Raw genomic sequence first — 23,855 nt, 5'->3', positions numbered from 1 at the left:
TTTCAACTGAATCCCATCCAAGGTCCTCACACTTCTGCAAACTGCATTGTATGCCAGGTTACCTACATCACACTGACAGTTGTCTCTTCAAGTCTTGGAAGAGGTGGACATCTGACGGTAGTAAATCTAGTGAATACGGAGGATGTTCAATGAGTTCAAAGCCACAGTCACGCATTGCAGACAACAGACTAGTGCACAGGTGCATTGTTGTCATGAAACAACACAGAATGATATTTAGCTTTAACATTTTCACGATATTGCCTCAGCAAATCAGCCTACTATTTGCCATTATCGGTCAGACGTTTCGGCAGGTAGTCCACCATTAGGAATACTTTGGAATCCTAGAAAACCGAAGCAATCACCTTGCGAGCTGATGGAACAGACTTGGCCTTTTTAGGAGTAACATGCGTTAGTTGTTTTCACTGCTCTGCATCTGGCAGATAGTAGTGCAACAAATTAAAGTTTACAAAACGTCTGGGTTTGCTCCAAAACGATCTAAATTCCCATTTGAGAGGAGGGCCTGAGAGCCCAGCGTGCTGAAACCTTTTTCATGACTAATTAACTCCTTTGAATGTTCTCAACCCTCTCACGAGATAAACCTACTATATTTGCCATGTGCGATGTGCGTCATCGATCATACATTATCATATCTTGTATGTTATCAACATTTTCCGTAGTGGTGTCTGAGAGGCCTTCTTGATCATTATAATGGATCACATGTCAATCCAAAAAGTCCAGCAATGTGGTAGATGGCAATCGTCGTGCTGTCAGCATTACATACGATTCTAACTCTACTTATGCTTGCTTCGGTGACATGGGTGATAGGTGGCAGCTACCAAGCAAGCACGAGCCAGGAAAGAGCATCCCTCAGCCCTTACACATCATGGCCCTACTACTTTGAAGGTAAAAGGGGGTAGGCGTTGGAGCAAGTTCCGATCTCGACAGTTTCCTCAACAGCACCAAGCTACATCTAAGAAGGCTTATCATACACCTGGGCTCCAACGACTTGTGTGTCAAAGCTAGACACCATCTGTATGACAATATTCTGAGGGACTTATTATACACTCGTCTTCGCCTCCTACACGCCACACTGATATGGTCCTGGATGCTTCCACGCAAGGTATGGCGAGGGGTCAACAACGTGTGCAAGGTCGAAAAAGCAAGAAAGTAGCTGAATCGTCAGATTGCTAGTCGCGTTAAATAGCTCAAAGGCTTAGTCAGGCACGGCCGTGCTGATACACGTGCTGATAGTATGTACCTCAGAGACAATGTGCGCCTTAGTGCAAGCTCACAGACCTACGTCATAAGGGATATCATCCAGGCTTATATATAGTAAGGCAGGTAGTGTATTATTTTGAGCACATTGCGGGTTCAAAGTTTATGCCAAATGGGAGACCAACCTATGTTGTGCATGGAGGCGCTGGTGGCGTGGTTTGGGCGAGGACTGGTGATAACATCGGGCAAAAAACACAATGGTAGCACTAATTTGCTGGTTGCCTGCTTTACAGCAGGGGCCTATTTATCCAGCGTGCAGATCTATGCTATGCTATGGCATAGCTCTAATTAACTCTTGTCTGCTCAGGGTCCAGCAAATAGAGTGATTAGCTCGTCTGCTTAGGATACAGCAGAGAGCTGATTAAGTTGCAAGCTGCACTATACTAACAACGGGAGTTATCTCCCTTTACTGCTCGGTGCCAGCCTCGTTCTCCACAACCTGGCCTTTAATTGTCTCCCCACAACTTTACCTTTTATTTCATTCTCTGTCATTCAGCGTATATTTATTTCGTCAAACCAGTAATTTCACAACTATACAATATATCCCTATCAAAGCCACAGATCTGTCAATAATGGATCATATACGAGACTATCGTTTCCCCTCTGGACCTCCCTACTCATCGAAAGAAAGACAATGTCCAAATAGACTTCCATTCTCAACTCATTCTCGAACAAGACAACAGTCAAAGGCTCAAGTATTTTGGAAGTGACCAGAATCTATGTTCAGCACTTAAATGATGGGCTATTTAGACAAAGGTTTCTTTGGCTTCATCTAGAGCCTGCCAAGCCTGCCAGGATAACATTTTACTTTTCCAGACAAAGGCATACAACGCTGGTAAAGTACGAGGATGCACCTCTCCCAAACGTACATATTTGTTTCATGTAAAAGTTGCCAAAAGTCTTCCCCATTCAAAAGGCGGCCCATATATCTGCTTAGGATTGTAGGGCAATCAGGATATGAAATTGTCCAGTAAGGATGGACAAAACATCTGCAGTGAAGTCGCACCATGTCCAGAATGAATGACAATCCTTGTGTCTGCTTCCTCGTGATTGTCATGAAGGTGAGAGTATCCTTGCCATTTAATGTCACTTGAGCAGCTTTGACTTCTGGCCATGGCTATTCTGCAACATTTGAAGTAAAGAACTGAAAAAATCTTCCTCATCCCGGGAAGCACACAGGACACCCACCCACACAACGTCCTGTTTACTTTGTTCTTAATTTGACCCATGAGATATGGAATGAAAACACTGTCACCTAAATCATCGAAGGTGTGAATTACTGGGATGGACAACAACAGAGCTTTGCTGTCATAAGAAGCTGATGGTTCCTGATGGTTCCTGCTGATTGACTGTTCAAACGGTCGAAAACGTGCAGATTTTGCATTGGGTAACCACAATTTGCCGAAATCAGAGAGAGAAGGTGGGAATACCTGGATCTCATGAACAAACAATTCCCTTAATATATTCTCACAGGGGCGGTCGGGTAGCCTAGTGGTGAAAGCTTTCCCAACATGGGTACAATGTGTTAAGCCCATGTCTGGTGTCCCCTGCAATATTATTGCTGATATATTGCTAAAAGCGGCGTAAAACGGACTCATTCACTCATTATCACAGTCATTGTTTAGAAGATGACTTGCTGGATGGAAAGCTGAAGAGTGGCAGAGAATGTCTCTTGAGAGGTTAATAAATAGACTGGGTCTAATCTTCCATCACCCTCCAACACCCTCCAGTGTGTTTACTGTGGTTACAACCAATGCTGGCGTGAAGTTTCGGCTATGAAGAGTAACAAGTTCGCCAAAATCATCAAAGAAAGGATTTCACATATGTCTGATCGTATCTGAAAGGCTCCGGCTTTCGAAATGTTTCCTGTGTGGAAAGCCCTTGCTCATGGTGAAGGAATGCCCTTGGAAGATCAGGATCATCATCAAGGATATACTCATTTTCATACTATACTATACTATATTAGTAACCATACTAATCTACCAAGCTCGGTCCCTGACAGCATCCCACATTTGAAGGCAATGGAGTTTTCTGTCCACCGGGACCTTGACCTGCTTGTTCCCCTGCTCATGATCAAATGTTATAGAAGAAAATGTGTTTTGTTTTGTTTTATTTATGCGATTAACCACTGATAATTCGTCTCACACCCTTCTCTGACTGCTTCTTGTAGGAATTTCATGTCTCTTATGTGAATGGATGTCCATCTTGCATAATGAGTGTTGCCAGGGGCATGGAACAGAGGTGTTAACTGTTCCAAGACTTCCTGGTATTGTATCATGGTATATCTAGGTACATTCACAACATTTGCCTTCGAATTCAATGCCACGGCTGGAACGTAGGCATAATTGTCTTGAGAGAGATTGCCTGGACGTTGATGAAGGGGAACTCGTGTGCTCACTTTGTTCAATTTTGTCTTGTTACGAAACTGAAATAGGCTTTTGCCAGTTCCATGAAATGAGGTTGATGAAATAGCCAACCCATGATTATGGTCAATGCTACTAAGGGCCTCAACTGTGAGCAAGTTTTTTCAAGCAGACGAGAAAGACAACAACATGCATGCACAATTTGTGTTTCACACGCACAGAACAGTACAAATACAACCTGTACGTAAAATAACACAAAATGAGCTTCCATTTGATACATGATATGACATAATACGATTAATTCTGAAAATTTAGTTTAGTAACGGTTTTAAGGCAATAATGAATTTTGCGGCACAGCACGTGCAACAAATGACAACCTGAGACCACAGAGGTTGCGATGGATTGTGTGGGGTGGCATCACTATGACTGACGGAACCCCACTCCATATTGTACATGGAAAGTCTCTTGAACATTTCTATCGGGACGACATACTGACACACTTTGTTGTCCCGCCTGCCAACACATCGTATACTACAAACTGCCAACACATCGTATAGAAATTCCCTTATCGCAAAAACAATATCCTTTAAATGAGGTTGAATGACCGTGAACATTTCTGAGGCTGAGTACAATATTGTTTTTTGAGTCCTGTTATGGTTTTGTGGGCTTGGGCTGCCATTTGGATTCACAACTTTACTTTTTCATATCAACAGGAAGTGATTCGGAATTCACAGAAGGCAGTTGCGTTTTAAATTACAACCACTGTGACAGCATAATATAAACAAAACTAATTATCTGTGTCAGTGTAACTTATTATAATAGGCCATCATCTTAACTCAATAGTTCATTTTATGTAGTCTTAAGTTGAAATCGTAAACAACACTTAATCCATACGTACATCCCTTGTGAGATCGTGTGCAACGAGTCAGGATATTTAAGACTGTAATTTCGTCAATATCTGTAAGAGATATTCAGGCTTATTAACAATAATATTCACCTCCTATCAATGTGGATAGGTGTGAAGGGTTCAGTCAGCCCTTCATGTGTTTACAGCTCTAGCTGCCACCGTTAATTGTTTTGTTATTTATTAACTGTTTGATTGGCATTCTAGTTGGTGAGTAAATAAGAAAGAATAAAACCTTTATGAATAACTGCTGGTTAATTGCTTCATTTAGCGACGTTTCGATGTAGATAACTTCGATATCGGTTCTTACACCATTATCAAGATTAGAATATACATCGAAACGTCGCTTTATGCAATAACCCAGGAGAAGTTATCTATAAAGTTTTGTGTTTTCTTGTTTTTTGTTGTTTCACAAAATAATAATGTCACAGCAGTGGATACAGTTTTGCAGCCTCACTTTAATGACCACGACATACGTCATGGTACACAAGCTTTTATATATGTTATATCCACATACCTTTTGACTACAAAATGAATAACCAAACGACAATATGAATATATAGAGAAAACACATCTCAATATATATATATATATAACAGCAATAATCAAATGACAATGACACATCAATGGGGTTTCGATGGCAAAAACAATATTGTAATTAAAATACATTGCATTCAAATAGTACAGGTAAGTATATCATAGTTGAAGCTACAATTGACGGAAGACGTCCACCATAAATTCTCTTATTATTAGTAGCAACATTTTCAAAAGTAATTGTTATGGATAGAAACTTGATGCACTGCATCATACAAATAAAGTCTACTTGTTCTCTAATTCTACATGAAAATGTGTTGCAAAACAATGTTATTGCCTTTGCATGAATCATTTTTTGGGGAATCTGAAAAGAAGTTTTCACGTGAAAGTCATTTAACTAGTTACGGGCTTCTTGTCACTGTCACGAAGTGAATTTCAGAATCGTGAAGCCAAAACTCACTAATGATGCGAGAAATAACGATTTTAGTGGAGTTGAAGCTGATGAATCACAGACATCAGTGTCCAGGCATTATAACGTTGTCAGAGTACAATGTCCCACTTTGGGCGCCATATCGGTAACATAGCACAATAGCGTTCGTCCAAGATCAAGGAGACCTCGCATACCCACAGCAGCCCAGAATCGCTATGTCCTGGTCCTTCACATTCGAAGCAGGACCATCACTGCGACGTACACTGTAACAGAAATCACTGATTTACGTCCCATATCTGCTGAGACCCGCCGGAATCCGAGCAAGAGGGTCCTACGTTGGCTTTATTTCACTCAACGTAATCGTGGTGTCGATACTTCAGCAGTGGCTTCCAAGACGTTGTTTGGTTTCTTCTCCAAAGAAGATGGATGGACCCGACTGTACCGGCGACGGAAGCAGCCTTATCCCGGATATTGTGGACAATAAGTTGATATATTTGGTAAAGGAAGTGTCATGATGTAGGGAGCAATTTCGTGTGGGTGAAGAACAGATCTTGCTGATATCCAGGGAAACGTAACAGGTGGGCGTGTTCAGGATCTGCAAACACCAGACGCAAGTCTTAGCATGATAATGTTATTATCAAACACCATTCTTCCTACTTTTTCAGATTGTAAACAGTATTCAGGGGTGCTTTGCTGCAAGGTTAAATGCAATACTTTATATTGCGCCAAAGAACACGTTTAAAATTATAATGGACTGACGTAATGACGCTGGTAACTAACCTCCCTGTGATCTAATGTATCCTTCAAGTTGTAAACCTCTTCCATTATTGTTGTCAAGCAAGATGGAACAACCATACCAATTATTGACCTGTGAAATAGTTTCTTTGAATATTATTTGTGCTAACCGGACGTTGGTGCCCTGTGAATTATATCTATATGATGCAACTGGAAACGTTTTATGACCACATATACAGATGTTGCTTAGTGGAGGGCATTTAGCAACACACTACAGTCAAACAAAACGACAGCTGGTGCTCTTCCTGTGCCGTGTTGGTCCCATGGCGATGCCATTTCATGTTGCAACTCACAATAACCAGTGACATAGAACCTCGGCTTAAACGTTTGTATGTGATTTACGTCCTGCTTTAGGAAGTCGTAGCGGAAAGAGAAAACTGCACCTTGGGACTTAACTATAAACTATCCATTTCAATGGTATTTTCTAATGTATAGGAGGAACAACCTATCAGTTAGGCCTGTTCGGGGATTTTACGGCGATTTACGGCCCTAGGTTTAACATATTTGATTTTAAATCTATGCCCAACAACACACACGGTTAGTCTTAAATTAGGCACCTTAGAATAGTAAAAAAAGTTTGCTCTAATCCCATGTGTATTACAAAGTCAAAGCACTTGGACGTAAGCTTATATTTATAATAATTTGGGGCACAACTATAGGGGTAGAGCAAACTATATTTCTTAAATGAGCAGTGTCGTGAGAGTAAACAGTACATCTTACCAGCTTCGGGGTAACCAGTGACGTTACAATGGTCTCCTAGGGGAGATTGTTTGATCTTACTCAAGTGATATCGCCTGTGGAGCCAGCGTTGGATGATTAATTGTTATCACTACTATTCAAACATTTCCCTTCCAAGGTGATCAGTTTTCCATTTTTCTCTTCCCTCTGAGTAAGTTAGGTTTAACTCCGCTTTGAGCAGTATTCCAGTTATATCACGGCATGTCAGCTTAACGTTTAAGTGATGCATGTCTTTTACCACATTGGTGAAACCCATGAACGTGGACAAACCTAGACAATTTATCGGACCGGGATTCGAACCCACATTCACAGTAATCTGGCGTGCCCAAGGGACGCAACTCTGCACAGAATTGCGGCATCTTAGACAAAGTCATATGTGCCCCATCTCTCATCTGAACCGCTGTAACTGTGTCTCTGGAAATGGGGAAGACAAACCTTTTTAACAGCCTCATATAATTACCGTATCATCGCTGCACGTCAAGGTGGATGAAAAGGAAGAGGATGTTAATGATGATGCTCACAGCCGCGATAATACCCAGGACGACGGAGAGTAACCAATATGATCTGAAAATAACACTTCTCTTTGTTAATTATCAGATACAGGCTTAACGAAGAAAAGAAGACCCCCATATGACATCATCACGCCAAATGATAAGGGACACAGTACGTCATTCACACACCAAAGGAGAAGAACCATTGTATGTCATTCACACACGAAAGGAGAGTGACCATTGTATGGTTGACATACCGAAGTAGGTCATTGTATTACAATTATATAACACACGAAAGACGGAGAACCATTTTATGACATTCACACGACAGGGTCCTAGATTAATGAGATTCACACATCAACGGAAACGGGCCTTTGCATGATCCACACGCCCAAAGAGAATAATCAGTGTATGACATTCACTCGCTACAGAGGAAGCCCAATACTGTTATATTAACACCAAAGGAGGACAATTGTGCGGTTCACACGCCGAAGGAGAAGAAATAATGTACGTCGTTCACACACCAACGAAGAGGGACCATGGTATGGTTCACAGGGTACAGGACAATGTGGGGTGGGGTGGGGGGGGGGGGGGGGGGGGGGGGGGGGGGGGGGGGGGGACGGGGGTGGGGGGGTGGGGAGATGACTCAAAACCTAAGGAATTTAGTTTGTATCCTTTTCAACCTGTCCCGTTGAGAGTAGCGTTCGTAAACTATAACAAAAGTTTCGATATAGAACTTGCAAGAAAAAACATAACAAGGTAGTCATGTGACAATCTTTCAAGCGAAATATATAACAATCAGAAACATTTGCTTCCTGCTACTATAAACATGACTTTCTTCTTCTTTTAGATGGTGATGTCATTCTCAGACTGTGACATGTGCATTGTGAGCACTGACGTGCCCATCTGTATTGACCTGTCTGTGTCAGGTTTACTGTGTGTGTGTTTATGTTCCTACCAGTTGTGATTCGACCATGCCAGGTGTACCGTGAGGTCTGACTCTCCTACCTGTACTGGTCTGACTGGTGTTTGGACTTCAACAGCCCTTGTTCTGCAAAAGCTGCAGAAAAAATCACCAAACAGTGTAAATTAGCAACCCTTCCTTGAAGGTTTCATAGATGATACAACTACATTCTCATGCAGGTACTTATACCAAAATACAGACTACTAGTATATTGTTACAAACATCCTTACTAGCTACAGAACGTCCCTGATAATCCCAGTGCCCAGTGACTCACACACATCGACACATGTACCTCATTGATAGAACTTTAAAAACAGTATTCCCAGAGAATGATCATATTGCTTACTTACTCACATATATCATCCCGACTGACGGGACTTCCAAGAGAATCTCATTGAACAATCACTGTACCAGTGCAATATATAATCGACATTTAGCATAGAAATTAACAAACGATCACAACAATGATGCTCAGATTAGATTGACCTTAGAGCCTTTGTACAGATTGGGTTTTCCCTTAGCCATACGGCAAAAACCAAAGGTTGCACACGCTGTCCCATCATAAGACTGATGACTCCTTTCCGCCAAACTGGCAGTACCAGGGACAGGCCAAGAAGCGACCGTTGGCCAGGCCCAGCGAGTACCGTTTCCTTTGGTTTTTGCACCTTAGGAACAGATTTGTGACGTCATCACTTGCATCCACCCTTGGTCGTCAAGTCAGGACTTATCATTTCTTATCTTTTGTGATGACACCTAAACTTATATGGGTTTCAAAGGGATCTGACACAGTGTATGTCATGTACTATGTGTCACACTATAGTCTTTGCATTGTATGACTTGTTTATAACTCGACGGCTTACTAGTAAGTAGACTATTTGGACTGACAAGTATTCAAACGACAGAAACATGTTAAATAAACCAGAAGATATCCAGACACAAACTCCAATTCAACTGTATAGCTAAAATATTACCCGTCACTCACTAACCAACTGTTCAAGCACCTTGCGCAATTAGTCTGATTGAAACACACGTGTACACTCCAAAGGGCTTTACAATGTGCATGCTTGCAAAATGAAAACTCTCTTGCATTGTTACTCCAGCAACTCAATATCCTGTTCATTTCATATGTTGTATAGGAATGACGTCCTACGGATATGTATCTGATTGTGCGTTTGGTAGTTTGTAGATTGAGTTTTTTGTTTGAGAGTTGCTTATTAATAAAGAATAATATAAGAAAAAATGTTTCCAGGAAACACATAAAGTAAGATTTCTAAACAAAAACACACAAACAAAGCAGTGTCGATATTTTTAGATGAAACATGGTACTTAGTTGATACTTGAGTCAAATATAAACTATGATGGTTGTATACACATTTTTGATGTGTTCAAAATCAAACTTTTGGGGTATAGTTATAACAACCGGACCTGACGCTGTTCCGTGTTGGTTGCACTTCAGTGAACACTGCTGGATGTCACAGGCTGGCCCTGACCTGTGATCTGAGCATTCACACACTCCCATCTCACAGGTCCCATGCCCTGAACAGTCACCCGGGTCACACTCTGGCTCATGTACACACAGGATGGTGGTCACCTGGCGCTCACAGTTGAATATTTTGTCAGGGCTGAATGAAGAGACGAATAAAGAGGCGATGAATGTGTAGGATACCGAGAAAAATACTGGGTGAGTGAGATATTGAGTGAGTGTGTGAGATAGTGAATGAGGTAAACTGTCATTCACGGATTACTAGAAAAACTGAGAATTGGAAACCCTAGTTACTTAGTTTTTCTCAATACAAGCAGAGAAAGTCAGTACAAGTTCAAAAGAACCCTGTTTATAATCACTTACGTACGAAACCTGAGTTTCGCTACTCATGAATCGGCCTAAAGATTCCTCTGGGGTAGAGACACAAGATCTAGAAAAAAGTATATTCTCTTCAAAAAAAGAAACGCAAAGCCAGATTTGTGTGAAATAGGAACATACATTTATACGAGGAACCATACAAGGTATTGAGCGAAAATGTGGTGGAGATCACTTGGTGATTTTAGTCATCTCAGTTATCGGTTCATAGGAAAAGTCCAAGGTGAAGGTCAGCTACCATCAATAACCCGTAGGCACCCCCGTTGGAATCGACAGGGCCTGGCATCTCCTGCCCATTGAAGAGACGAGTATGCGAATCACATCCTGGGGAATGGTATCTCACTCGGCCTGCAACGCAAAAGCCAACTGCTGCAACGTCTAAGTTTGTGGTTGACGTCAGCGTAGGCGTCTATCCAATTCATCCAACAGGTGCTCCAGTGGGTTCAAATCCGGGGTTCTGGAGGGTGATGAACATCAACGTTGTTGAATTGTTTTGTAGAAAGGCTCCATGCTGTATGCGGCCGAGCGTTGTCCTGCTGGAATACATCATTGCCGTCGGCTGCAATTGGGAGGACGTGTGGTAGGAGAGTTTCGTTGATGTATCGTTGAGCCGTAAGATTGCCCTGCATATGGATCAAACCTGTGCTCTTGGTCGTCCCAACCTTGGCCGATCACGTGTTTACCAATGCTGTTGAAACCGATCCCATAGCCCTGTGGTGGTCCTATGCGATTCATTATACCTGGCTACAGGTGATCGGGATTGCCCTGTCTGCAAGCGTCCTATGACCTTATGTCTTTGCACTTCTGTTAATCCTGGCATGTTGTTGAACTGTCACTGTTCGATTGACGCTGATGCCAGGCAATCAAAAGCCCTGCATTTTAATACCGCCCATAGTGCTGCTGCACGTTCAGTACGTGCAGCTCCTTGGCCCTTTTGATAATGCACTGGGTCCGTTTTCCCCGACTAATTATACCTCTTCATTTTGCACCAAATGGTCCGCTAATGTCGCTAATGTTGCTTTTATGGCCACAAAAATATCCGTATAGCGTTTTAGAAGAGTTTGTGTGTGTATGTATATATATATATATGTGTGTGTGTGTGTGTGTGTGTGCATGCGTGCGTGCGTGCGTGCGTGCGTGCGTGCGTGTGTGTGTGTGTGTGTCAGATATTAATCTTGAAAATAGTATATGCTATTCACCGAGTAAAACTCTAACCTACGACGGGTGGCTCAAACATTCTAAACCTGAAGGAGGAGTCAGAGTATAAGACTATTGAATTAACAGGTCTACATAAAACTCATTTTATCGGTTCCCATAACTAGTGTCGGGTAAAGCCGATTGTCGAGTTAACAAGTGTCGGATTAAAGAGACTTGAATGAATGTTAGACTGCGTTAATGGAGTTGGTTGCTAATCTTTTATCTACATAATCGCCTCCGAGATCCACGCACTGCTGCCAAGTTTGGACGATGCTGGAGAGCCTGGATCCCATAGATGGATATGCAACTTCTTTTTTACAATTAGTCCTCCTGGTTGTATAAAAACGTCATCATCATAAAGTTTGTTTACAGTTCTCCCTTCGCGTAGGGAAAAGGTTGCAATCTGAAGGTGCAAATCTGGTGAATGTGGTGGATGTGCGCATGCAATGAGTTCAAAGCCACTGTCATGCATTGCGGACAACAAACTCGTGCACGGGTGCATTGTCCTTGTGGAACAAGTCACCTTTAGTGAATTGTCCACGGTGTTTAGCCGTGATCATGATATTCTTACGCAGATGCCTTCGCAGGTATCATACTATTGGTCTTTTAATTATGATCTAACCTTTCGGGAGGGAGTCCACAAGTAGGATTCCTTTGGAATCACAGAAATCCGAAGCCGTCACCAGTTGATGGAACAGACTTTGCCTTCTTCGTCGGAGGGGGTGTTACGTGTTTCCAATGCTTGGACTGTTGTTACAACTCGTGCAGTCAGTGTAAACCAAAGACTCATTAATGGTTTCATATCGCTGAACAAAATCAACCATGTCTGCTTCGAAACGACGTAAATTCTCACGAGAGATGACGAACACGGAACGTGTCTACATCAGGAGTCGGAAGCCTGGGAAACCATTGTTCTGAAACTTTTGTCATGCCCAATTCATTCATCAGAATGTTCTAAATTATCTCATGAGATATGCCTTCTGTATTAGCTATGTGACGTGTGGTCGTCGAGCATCCATTATCACATATGTATTTTATCAACAATTCCCTTCGTGGTGTCAGTTGCACTGACCAAGCCATCTTCGAGGCTCTCCAGAAAATGACGGATTAGTTTCCTCCAAAGCCGATACAATGGGTAGCTGTTTGATTCGGTTGGAGTTAGCAGTAGCAAATATATATACGCATTACATGCACACTGTTAAGGGTATATATAAAATTTGAACAGTTGAAAGAACAGGTGTAGAGTTTTGATTCAAATTAGAATTGATCATTGAACATCCAATGAGATCTTGGAATTTTGACGGTAATATGCGTACAATGGACCACCAACAAAATGTCTCCAAAGCAGTATGATTTAGACAAACGATAACACTGGGATGCCCTCACCATTCATCTGACGGATGGCTGACGAGTGTACCGTTTATAACTGTTGTGGCCGAACCTCCACTGTCAAGGTTAATGGCATTGACAAAGCCAAGGTCAAGCAATATGGATGCCATCTCGTGGAGGTCAACTCTTTTAAAATAAAAGTAAATATCACTTTTCAGTTTCGTTTATTGAAATAGTTAAAACTAGAAGTGACCTATCCTCTATATTATCCTGTGTATTTATCTCCATATTGTTTTGCCTGGTTGCCTGGCAACAACAAAGCTTTGTTTTTTTAAGTCTCTTATCATGAACTTAGCACAAGTTTTCATTCGCTCAAGAGCTGGAATTCAACAGACAATTCTAATTGCCTTTTCTGACCACACGTTCGGGATAGATTAACAGTCGAATCTAAATAGTTTTATAAAGTCACTATTGGAAAAACTGGTCAAAGTGGACCTTTATGCAAAAAGAAGTTCCGCTTGAATTTGAGTTGAGTCCAGTGCTGGTGATATGGCTGTTTGTTTCAATCACGACAGGACAGTGTTATTGTTTTTCATTGGACGTTGAATATTAACGTCATGTTATTCGAAACGAAGTTCTGGTCGCGAATGGGTCCAGGGTACATGTCATGATAGTATGGAGATATGATACACTGGATGGTCGAGGATTGGTCTGTAACAATAGGCTGATATAGTTGCATTGACAATTTGCATGTATGGGTGACTTGGTCAGGATAAGGAAGGACGTGCTGATCTATCGATAGTTTCGCTAGTCGGAATAACGTGACCAGTTACTTTATCTTTCTGTATTACCCAGAGTCAAAATCGCAATAAGAGATATTTTGCTTTAACTTCAGAATAGGTTCATAACTTTATATCAGACACAAGGGCAAGGATGGAGGAAATTTAATTCTTGTGTAAATGTTGTTGTTTTTTAAAATAATTGCATAAACCTATGAATTAACAACCTTGCATAGTTTTTGTATCATAGGTACAGCTACAATGAGACGACTTAAGCCTTACATGTGGGTTGGGAATTGGAAGCAAGATGGGTGTAGGTGAAAATACCATAATGAACTTAATACTTATAAAAAGCGTCACTGATCATGAACTTACCCAATATTCCCCTTCGCCACATCGACATGGGCAATAAGGATGCGGCCGTCTTTGTCATGACCGACAGCAACTCGAGATTTTTGGATGGAAGCAAACTCTCTCAGTGTTACTAAAATCAGGAATTTTTTCAGGTTTATGTGATCCATCCTTGTGAAGTGAGGAAATATGATTGTGAGTTTTTCAGAGAAAGAGAAAATAACATACATTGTCTCTGGTATCGCAAGAGTATTTGTGTGGCACTATTTACAAATTTTTACAATAAATCTCACCAAATACGAATTGTTGGTGTATTAAGCATTTTGTCAAGAAATAAACTGATCAAACTCTTATCCCCTTCTTGTGCCGTGTCGCTAACCACAGGGCTTTTCAGAAAGTTTATTTTGGTATGGTTCAGCTCGTACCATGTTCACGGTGATCATGGTGAGCAATGTGTTCCAATGCCATTTATAGTTATGGTATCAAAAATAGAAATGTGGTTCCAAAAGTACAGGACATTCTTGTTGAGTTGGAGTTTCTTCATACAATCAAGGGCCGTATATTATAATCTGAATGGTGTACCTTTTATGCCTTAAATCTTATATTTAAAGATATACGTTTCAACATCTACTCAGCAAAAAAGATTACTTTGTGACTGAGATACTGTAAACGAATAATCTTCATTCGCCATCAGCAATCTTGCAGCTATTCACAGTATCAGGGTAGAATAAGGAAAGACGTAGGGATACATGCTTGTTGTCGGCGTCGAACACTCGTTCTTGATGCTCTCGTCAACATAGATCTCCCCTTCCTTCAGGAGCCATATGACACCTCCAACTAGCTGGGTAAACCGATGTGTCATCAGATCCTGCTGTGACAGATACCTGCACGTAGATGTAGAATACATAGAGAATAAGCAAAAGGCGAGGAACTTGCCGCATTCATTTACGAGGGATAGATAATGCGTAAATCCTCGCAGCTCGTTGGTTATTCATATATTACTCATCGTCATTTTGAGAGAGAACATGAATAAGCGCATGAAATGTCAACCCTACAGGGAAGCGTCAGTGAAGACAACATATTGCTGGATGACGTAATACAAACAATATATGACGTCATGAACAGTAGATGACGTCATATCGTACTTTGCAACAATGAGACATCGTGACGTCATATTCATTTGACCAATCAGCATTCATAATCTCTATTATGAGCATGTACAAATATATAGAGAATGCTACACTCATTCTCGTTAGATACCATTTTTACGAAACGGGTGGATATTCTATGGTATCTGACCATTTACATCTGAATGTTATGCTGTTTTCTTTACCTATGTATTTAATGGATTTTTTTTATTACTTGCCAGTGAAGAGATCACCCGTGTAATAAACATACAGCTGTATTACACATTGTGTAATACCAAAACGCGTGCTTATGTACTCTCGGAATACGTTTCACGAACAAATATTGAAAGCGCTCAACATCCCTTGGCTAATTCAACGACATTACGTGTGGAGTTGATAGATCACTGAGAGGAGCTTATGCACACTCGATGACCCCAGCAACCTCGTCGCTAGGCTGACGTCACATGGCATTGTTTCGCCGATGGATCTTGCAATAAAATTCCACAAATTACGTCGTTGGGTATTGTCACATTATTGTAAACTTTGAGGTGCAAGGCCCGTTCCACAAGGCGATCGTATTGTAGCGCAACGACAGCCGTTAGTCTAAGTTTAAGTATGTGAGTTGCGATAGTCTTAGCCCTACGATAATTATGTGAATTCTAAAGGTGGACCGTTGTATGGTGCTAAATTCATACGTTTCAACTTTTGACGTGTTTGAAGTATTATTCTGTTAAACTCAAATGGACTATGCCGTGGATCGTGTAGGTGTCAGCCTATTCATACTCAACAGTTTAATTCTAAAAATGTTTTAAATGGCAAGTAATTAATAAAATACTAAAATCGCTCCCGTGTAAAACCAATTTTATGAAACTCGTTTCATAAAATTGGTATTACACGGGAGCTCGTTTAGTATTCTATTTATTGATTAAGATTAAAATAATAAACACAATCACAAACAACACAAGCCAATCAGCTGACGCCAAAAATATTATACTCAGTGAACTAATTACCAAAGATATTTTCCAGGTACCTGAGCCCCTTTTGTCAACATACGTATCTGGGTGAGTGAATGACTTTGGTTTAACGACTATTTGAATATAATTTCAGTTATATCACTGCAGTCAACTTGATGAGGGAGAAAAAATAGAAGGCATGGTGGTCTCAGATCTTATCACTTCTTGACGGAAAGCCACGATAACGGTTATGGTACTGACAAACCAAGAAGCATAATCAGGGTGAAACGGGATTCGAACCCACGATCATAGATTTCAGGACCGCAAAAGGAACACAACTCTGCATAGGGAAATGTGGCGCTTTAGACATTGGGGACACCCCGTTGGGCCGCCTGGCGGGGAAGACTTCCAACATCTTGACCCCGACTTACCCTGCGAAGATGTAGCCGTCTGCAGTGATGCCGAAGTGAGCATTTTGCACCCCACCACTGTCACTGACCAGTCTCCCATCGCTGTAGATGTTGCCTGTGAACAAAGCAGTAATCAGTGAGTGAGTTGGGTTAATCCCCGTTTAAGTAGAATGTCAGTTATATCGATTCTGTTCCGTTTTCGTTCTTGTTGCTTATTAAACAGGAGACTAGTCGTAATGGAACAGACAGAGCATAATATACATTAATATATAATATATATTATTCACATAAAATAATATATAATATATATTAATCACATACAATAATATATAATATATATCAATAACATAAAATAATATCATGGACTATTGAAAGTAGGCAATCGGCTATAGCCAGGATATACAGTATCTCCCACATTACCGTCTCTAAACTTTGGTATCGGCACAGCAATATGATACATCAAGAAAACAGCTACAACAGCAACAATTCCAGGATAGCAGAAGATATGTGATCAGAAAGTGCAATTCACCATGAAAGTTACGTTTTTCAACCAACTGCATTTGGGATCGGTAGCCTTAAGCTTGGAGGTGGCAGAGTAATGATGTGGGCGCCCATCTTTCACCCAGAGCAAGGCAGTTAACGACCCAACGCTCTTGTAATAAAATCATACAGACGCATGTTGTTCCCATGCTAACGTCACGTTGTGAAACCTTTATACGTGTCATTCAATTTTGAGTCCGCCGTGTAGCGTCCAGGTCGGTATTGGTCCCATTGAAAGGTGAATGTATAGCTTAGTCAGGTTTGGTTGATGGCGTCCTCGACGGAGTTGTGTTAATCACTGGCCATGGATTACCTGGTCCAGACTCTTTTACTTACACACCGCCGCCATATGCAATATAGTATTACTGAGGGCAGCGTTAAACAAACAAAACTGAAAATGCATTGGTCAGTACTTACCATAACATTCTCCAGTGTCTATGTTAAAAAAGCCTGCACTGATAGCCAGAACACAACGTTTCTGTTTGGCACTCTCCCTCACCGTGACTCTCTGAGCACTCCCCTTTCTACATGTCCCAGGAGCACCCGGCTCAAGAACCGAAAACGTTTTCAAAGGGTTGTTTACTTTCTGAAATAACACGTTGACAATTCTCCTGTCATAATAATACTTTCCTATGCTCTTGAGTTGATGTCGAGACTCCACAAGCGGCAAAGTTAGGTTGACACTGATGTGTGCCTTATGTTTCATGTGTGTCAGATTTCCAATCTTGACATGTTGGCACTGTCGCACTCCTTGATGAGAACCGGGACGGAACATGTATTGTAGCAACAGGTTTATCCCATCAATAACGAACGTTTTATCACTGCAAGTAAAACCAAATGACATGATTGAATATTGATAATGAGCACATGGTATGTCATATTGCACACAAAAATTGAAAAACAACATGCGTGTGGTATTGGTTATCAAAAGGTGGATTTAGGTTGCAAATTCGAAACAGCCTTGATTAAAAAACATGTTGTCGTATGTATGATATGCACAAATGGAAATGTTGCTGAAGTTTTCCTTCACCTGTTCATATTTTAATATCAGTGTTTTATATATCACTACCAGGGAGCTTCTTAACTTTAGAAAAGTGTGCTGCCAATATGCGTTGTCCAGTCCTAAAACAAGAACCGATACTGTGTTTTACAAAACAAGACGGCGACCACCAAGAAAGCATAATCGTTAATGGGATAAGTAGAACCGCGCTGTAAATGCTTCAGCGCATATTGGCAGACTTTTCGAACGGGATGGTCTATAGCGCACAGTAGGAAAAATGATTTTAAAGATGAACGAATGAGAATAAGGAATATGAAAGCGACGAACTCATTTCCAACGCCGCAAGAACTCTCTTCCGAAAGCAGCTTGAACCTGTTATTGGACACGATTAATTTATTGAATTGCCAGCGATTATTCGATGTAACAATAAAATGTTTCGTGCATAAAATAAGTAGAACATGTTATCAGTTTCCCGAACACCTTTATGCAGACTAGTTCATTGTTTCAATCAAAATGGCCAGATGGGAGACTTAAATCTCAATATAACAAGAAAACATCGATGTCCCAGATGTCTTCTGTGCAACAATGAGACGTGTACTGATTCTACGATCAATTTCTTCACCAGCAACATAACCGTGATCAAAGACCTCTTACACTAAGCTCACATACTATAACATAACTGAAAAACTGTTGAAAGCGTCGTAAAATAAAATTCACTGACTGATAAGTCAGACAGTTATAGATAGGTAATCCAATGCCTTCACCAGTTTCGAATTTCTTGTGCGTTCCAGGCATTAAACACTAACGATAAATATCATGTTAAAAGACATATGATCGTTCATGGCTTGAATTATGGCTTCCCTTCCTTCATTTCCCGGTGTATAATATCGCCAGCCCCATCGTTGCTATATGTTGCTCATGAGACTAACTTCATTGAACGGCTACTTTTAGTGTCGTGCCACATGAATGATCTTAAAACGAAAGTACAGGGGCGAATGAATTCATGCTATTTTTCAAACTAATATGGAGATAATATACACTGTATATTCGAAGGTGATGGTTTCGCGAATTAGGAGATTCAGTATGGTTACTCCACTGTAACTTGGCCTACTAGTCGTATTAAACCATGGATAGTTTTGATCGTTGTCATGGCTGGTATGTAACCACACATCTCATTCCCAAATGTACTGGCTTCGTCCGTATACATATTGTGAAGACCCGTAAAGATCCGGGTTAGAATAGGTTTTCAGCAACCCATGCTTGTCGTAAAAGGCGCCTATGCTCGTCGTAAGATGATTCATACATGTCACCGTATCCCAGTTGCGTGGATTGATGCTCATGATGTCGAGCACTGCATTGTCTGGTCCAGACTCGGTTATTTACAGACCGCCGTCATATAGCTCGACTATTGCTGCGTGGGGCGTTAAACAAACAAACTAACATAGTCACGTGATAATACCTGTATAGTTGAACCGAAACACCAAATGCAACAAGAGTTAGCAGTCTGAAGTACTTCGCCATCAAGCCGATTATCCGTCCACTGTCGTTGGTCAACCCAGCTCGACTCTGGAGTAGGAAGGTAGATACAGTAAATTGCCTTCTGATTGACATATGAAACAGAAATGTAACTCGTTTTTGCGAAAAAGACAACGGTGATATGTGATGCGATAAAACGGATATACATGCAAAGGCAAAGCAATTATTCACCCGATAAAATACGGGTACATACGGCACAAGTCAAAATCGGGAATTTAATCGAACATTTCTGTCGCTGACACGTCGAATCTGGAAATGTCCTCCACATATGGACCATAAAAAACCTTTTGAAAGCTATACTGAGGCTTGGAATGTTGTAACCTTGATCAAACAACATTTGAGCAAAAATCGAATGACGCTCTTTCAATTTTTTTTGTATAACGAGCATGCCAAAGTGTACCCCAAAAGCTGTGAAATGTAGACACCAAAGGCTGGAGCTGCTGGAATATTGCTCGACAATAAGGGAAAGTTGAAATCATCCCTCTTGTACAATCGTGAGAGTGGTGTTTTGTCATAGATCTAAATATGAAACAGACTCACTGTCTCCTCTATTTCTGATTCAGTTTAGATGTGTCTATTTCCTTACAGGCCATGACAAAAGAAAAGGGTGACATGTATATCTGCATGAAAAACCTAAGATCACATATGGGTGTTTGTGTTCATCAGGAAAGATTGGGTCAGTGATTTTCCATGTAAAAAGAGTTGAATTTGTATATTGAATGAAACACATTGTGATTAAGACATTATATGGTAAAATGAATATCAATTGTGAAACAGTATATGAGTGAGTGAATTTGGGTTTTACCACTTTTGACAGTGTTCAAATAATATCACGGCGTATCAGCTTAATGTATGAGGAAAGCCCGATGTGACGCAGGTCTCAGATGTTTACCACTTTGGTTAAACCCACGAGCACGGGTATGGAGCTGACAAAGCTGGAATTATAATCTGGGCGTACCGGTATTCGGACCCACAATCACAGGCTTCTGACTTGAAGGCAACTATTTATTGCAACTGATTAAATGTTCAAGATAACAGGCAAATAAGACATATTTATAGACAGGTAGGTTCATTCAAACCTTGTTCCATTTGATCACCACAATGAATATTTCCTGAATGCGAGTGGTTATATTTAGCAGTGACCTTGGTCAATAGCTTTACCTACTTGGCTTTACATACTACATTTGCACGTACTTCTCTTTGAGTTCATGCTTGTAATGTTTGTTCGCTGCACACGATGCTAAATCTAGTTGCCTGCCTGCCGATCATCAGTCGGATTTTAACCACGTGATCAAAACACAAAGATGATGTTCATCGCTTAGAAAATGGACATTTGCAATTTTTGTCATAACTGTTAGTAATATTCCTTATCGGCGGAATGACTTGAAACTTTATGAGTGTTAGCACACATGCAGCTATCTTCGTTAACTACTAGTAAACATCGCGATATTTAATAATTCTATTAAAGATGCGAGGACTATAGTTGCATGTTGCTCCTCAGAGGTCAGAGAAATCCTGGACTTCCGCATTGATAACACCTATTATACATGTAGGTTGCTAATGGGTACCAATTATGCTACCGTTCTTGCTGGTCGTTTTTACTAATGCATATGAATCGGCATTGTGCTCGGATTGGCCATTTCACAACAAGGCAATTTAAACAAGACGTTTTACTTAAGGTACATTGGTGATATGACGTCGTGCAATAACCATCAAATAGCCAATTCCATTCTACTGATTTACCCACCGTCTGGCACTGTAAAACCTCAGTCCCTATTCCTCAATTTGCAAAACCATCCTCTTTGTCACTGAGCTGGCTCATTCGGAACAGCTAAAACAGTAGCAGAGCAGATCAGTAACAGCTGCCATCTGTATGTCGATATAAGACATCAACTGTCCAGACATCATTTCAACAAAAAACACAAGTTGCTGATGCTGATGCTGATGTGATGATATTAAAATACAGGTACTTCATTTGATAAGTATAAGTTACACAGAAATATATAAATAATAATAGGAAAATGTGTTTTGTAAAATTACTCACTGTTATTATTCATTATTATTCACGATTTATATCATGCCAAGGAAGACAATGTTATCATGCCAAGGTAGACACAATTTTATGGATCGATGTTTTTCATGTATATATGTATGTATGTATTGTAAATGTATAACTATGTATCATGAACATGTGGCTCCATGGGTTGGAATGTGTGTGATGGAGTAAGTGTGAAACGACCGTTGATCTAAACAATTAATGTCTCACTCTGTAAGTAGCCTCTTATGAAGGTAACATCTTGTTTGGTTACAATAAAGCATCTGTTGACCCAGTTGCTCTTCTTTACCATGTATCTTCAATGTATCTTCTGAATTGTTTCTACTGATTATGGTTGAAAGTTTTGAAATTTTGAGATAGGTAAATAAATACTTTTGGAAATATAATTAATTTTATCAAAGGTCGGTTTGGTTTTAAGGTATTGATGATATCGTCCTTTAGGGCTTGATAATACATTTGCCCTCTATGTTTTGGTGAAAATTCATCTCTAAGTATTTGTTCCACATTTGAGCATAACCAGATGTTTTAGCATGAAGAAGTTATAAAGAAGTTCAGATGATCCAAATTCATCAAGTAAATTCTCTATAAAATATGTCCATGGCTATGGGTATGATCAAGTTTAGATCTTGACAAATCATAGTTATACATCACATTGGATAATTTAATGTCAACTATTATAGGTTAATTTAGGCCAACATGTTTTTATTCGTAAGAAAGAGGATATATGGATTTCAACTTCTTTATTATGAGGAACACAACGTTTCGGAGTATATGCTAAATCCTTTATCAGGTGAATGAATTCTATGAGACAGAGAGCATAAATATGTACATATAATGACAAAACAAAATTCATAAGATAACAATAGGAAATAGCAAAGGGTTGAAACTAACAAGTGAAGCCAACAGATGATTGGCGCTGATAGGTGATTAGCAATAGACAATGGAAGCCAACACTTTACAGGAATTAGCGCTGATGGTTTGGAAGCCAGTACTTAAGACTTAGTTATCATAGAGAAGTAATGGGCACTGGGCAAACGGGAGGCCTGGGGGTAATTAGCACTGATAGGTGAAAGAATGGACAGAGCAAAGGGCAAATTGACATAGCAAAGGGCAAATTGAGGCCAGCTAGGTAATTAGCACTAACAGTGATCAAACTTGGTTGGTTTGTTGTTTAACGCCGCACTCAGCAATAGTCCAGCTATATAACGGCGAATTGGCAACGCAATTGGGGCTTCTCCCTTAACTCAGAAAAAACAACAGGAATAGTATTCAAACCTAAAAACATGAAACCCGCCTCCCCAATCCTCCAGCTAAACAATCAAACAATCAAATTTCAAAAACAAACCAAATTCTTAGGACTTATTTTCGATGAACATCTCACCTGGGATGCTCACATCCAAAACCTAACAACTAAATGCAGTAAAGACCTAAACACCCTAAGATGCCTAACTGGCTCTAACTGGGGAGCATCCAAAGATACCCTCCTCTCTCTCTACATATCACTAATTAGATCAAAACTAGACTACGGCTGCGCCATATACAACACCCTAAACAACTCTCTATCTAAAAAACTTGACTCAATACAATATCAGGCTCTCAAACTAATTAAACGCACCCAACATGGCACCTCCTACGCCTCACTTCAGGCCTTAACAGGAGAAATGCCACTAAGTCTACGCAGGGAACAGCTAAGCTTAAATTTCTGGGCCGCGTCCCAATCAAACCCTCTCATCCAAAACTTAATAAACCAAAACATCAGCCCCAAAAACCAAGCTCTAGCTCGTAAACACCTCTTACTTACCCCAATATCCCAAAGAATAACAAACTACCTAAATGAACACCAAATTAAAAATCTTAAACAAAACTGCAAACAATCAAATATCTTCACCCCTAAACTTAAAATACCCAAAATAGACACAACACTAGCTAGCCAAATAAATAAACAAACCGACCCAAACATAGCTAAATCTACCACACTAGCATACATACACGAAAATTGGCCAAATTGGTGTCACATTTACACGGACGGATCCTCAGATCCGACCTCCAAACACACAGGTTTCGGAGTCCATACCACACAACCAACTAAAACCACACGATCCTTCCGACTCCCAAACAACCAATCAATATTCACGGCAGAACTAATGGGCATGGCCTCAGCCCTCCATAATCAAGAATCCAAAAAACACAAAAATATCCCAATACTTACCGACTCCCTAAGTGGA

At 40.5% G+C, this 23,855-nt stretch overlaps 1 protein-coding gene and 1 long non-coding RNA gene across 2 annotated transcripts; both read right to left on the bottom strand.

The window, feature by feature from the left end:
- Window positions 1–5,146: 5,146 nt before the first annotated feature.
- LOC125373399 lies at window positions 5,147–8,633 on the bottom strand. Its single transcript, XR_007218368.1, has 3 exons — window positions 8,539–8,633; window positions 7,500–7,603; window positions 5,147–6,101 (listed from the first exon to the last, which is right to left on the bottom strand). It is a non-coding gene; the product is annotated as an uncharacterized LOC125373399 (long non-coding RNA).
- A 420-nt stretch (window positions 8,634–9,053) lies between these two features.
- LOC124140047 (N-acetylglucosamine-1-phosphodiester alpha-N-acetylglucosaminidase-like) lies at window positions 9,054–21,466 on the bottom strand. The gene is made up of 9 exons (XM_048384309.1): window positions 21,322–21,466; window positions 19,498–19,604; window positions 17,456–17,859; window positions 16,520–16,613; window positions 14,762–14,892; window positions 14,033–14,141; window positions 12,936–13,064; window positions 9,892–10,116; window positions 9,054–9,159 (listed from the first exon to the last, which is right to left on the bottom strand). Exons 2-9 carry the CDS (start codon window positions 19,557–19,559, stop codon window positions 9,054–9,056), a joined length of 1,260 nt encoding a protein of 419 aa, XP_048240266.1. The 5' UTR covers window positions 19,560–19,604; window positions 21,322–21,466.
- Window positions 21,467–23,855: the final 2,389 nt, after the last annotated feature.

This window comes from Haliotis rufescens, unplaced genomic scaffold, assembly GCF_023055435.1.
Source record: "Haliotis rufescens isolate VD_foot unplaced genomic scaffold, xgHalRufe1.0.p SCAF_5, whole genome shotgun sequence".
Classification (NCBI taxonomy): Eukaryota; Metazoa; Mollusca; class Gastropoda; order Lepetellida; family Haliotidae; genus Haliotis; species Haliotis rufescens.
This window is presented reverse-complemented; position numbering and strand designations above follow the sequence as displayed.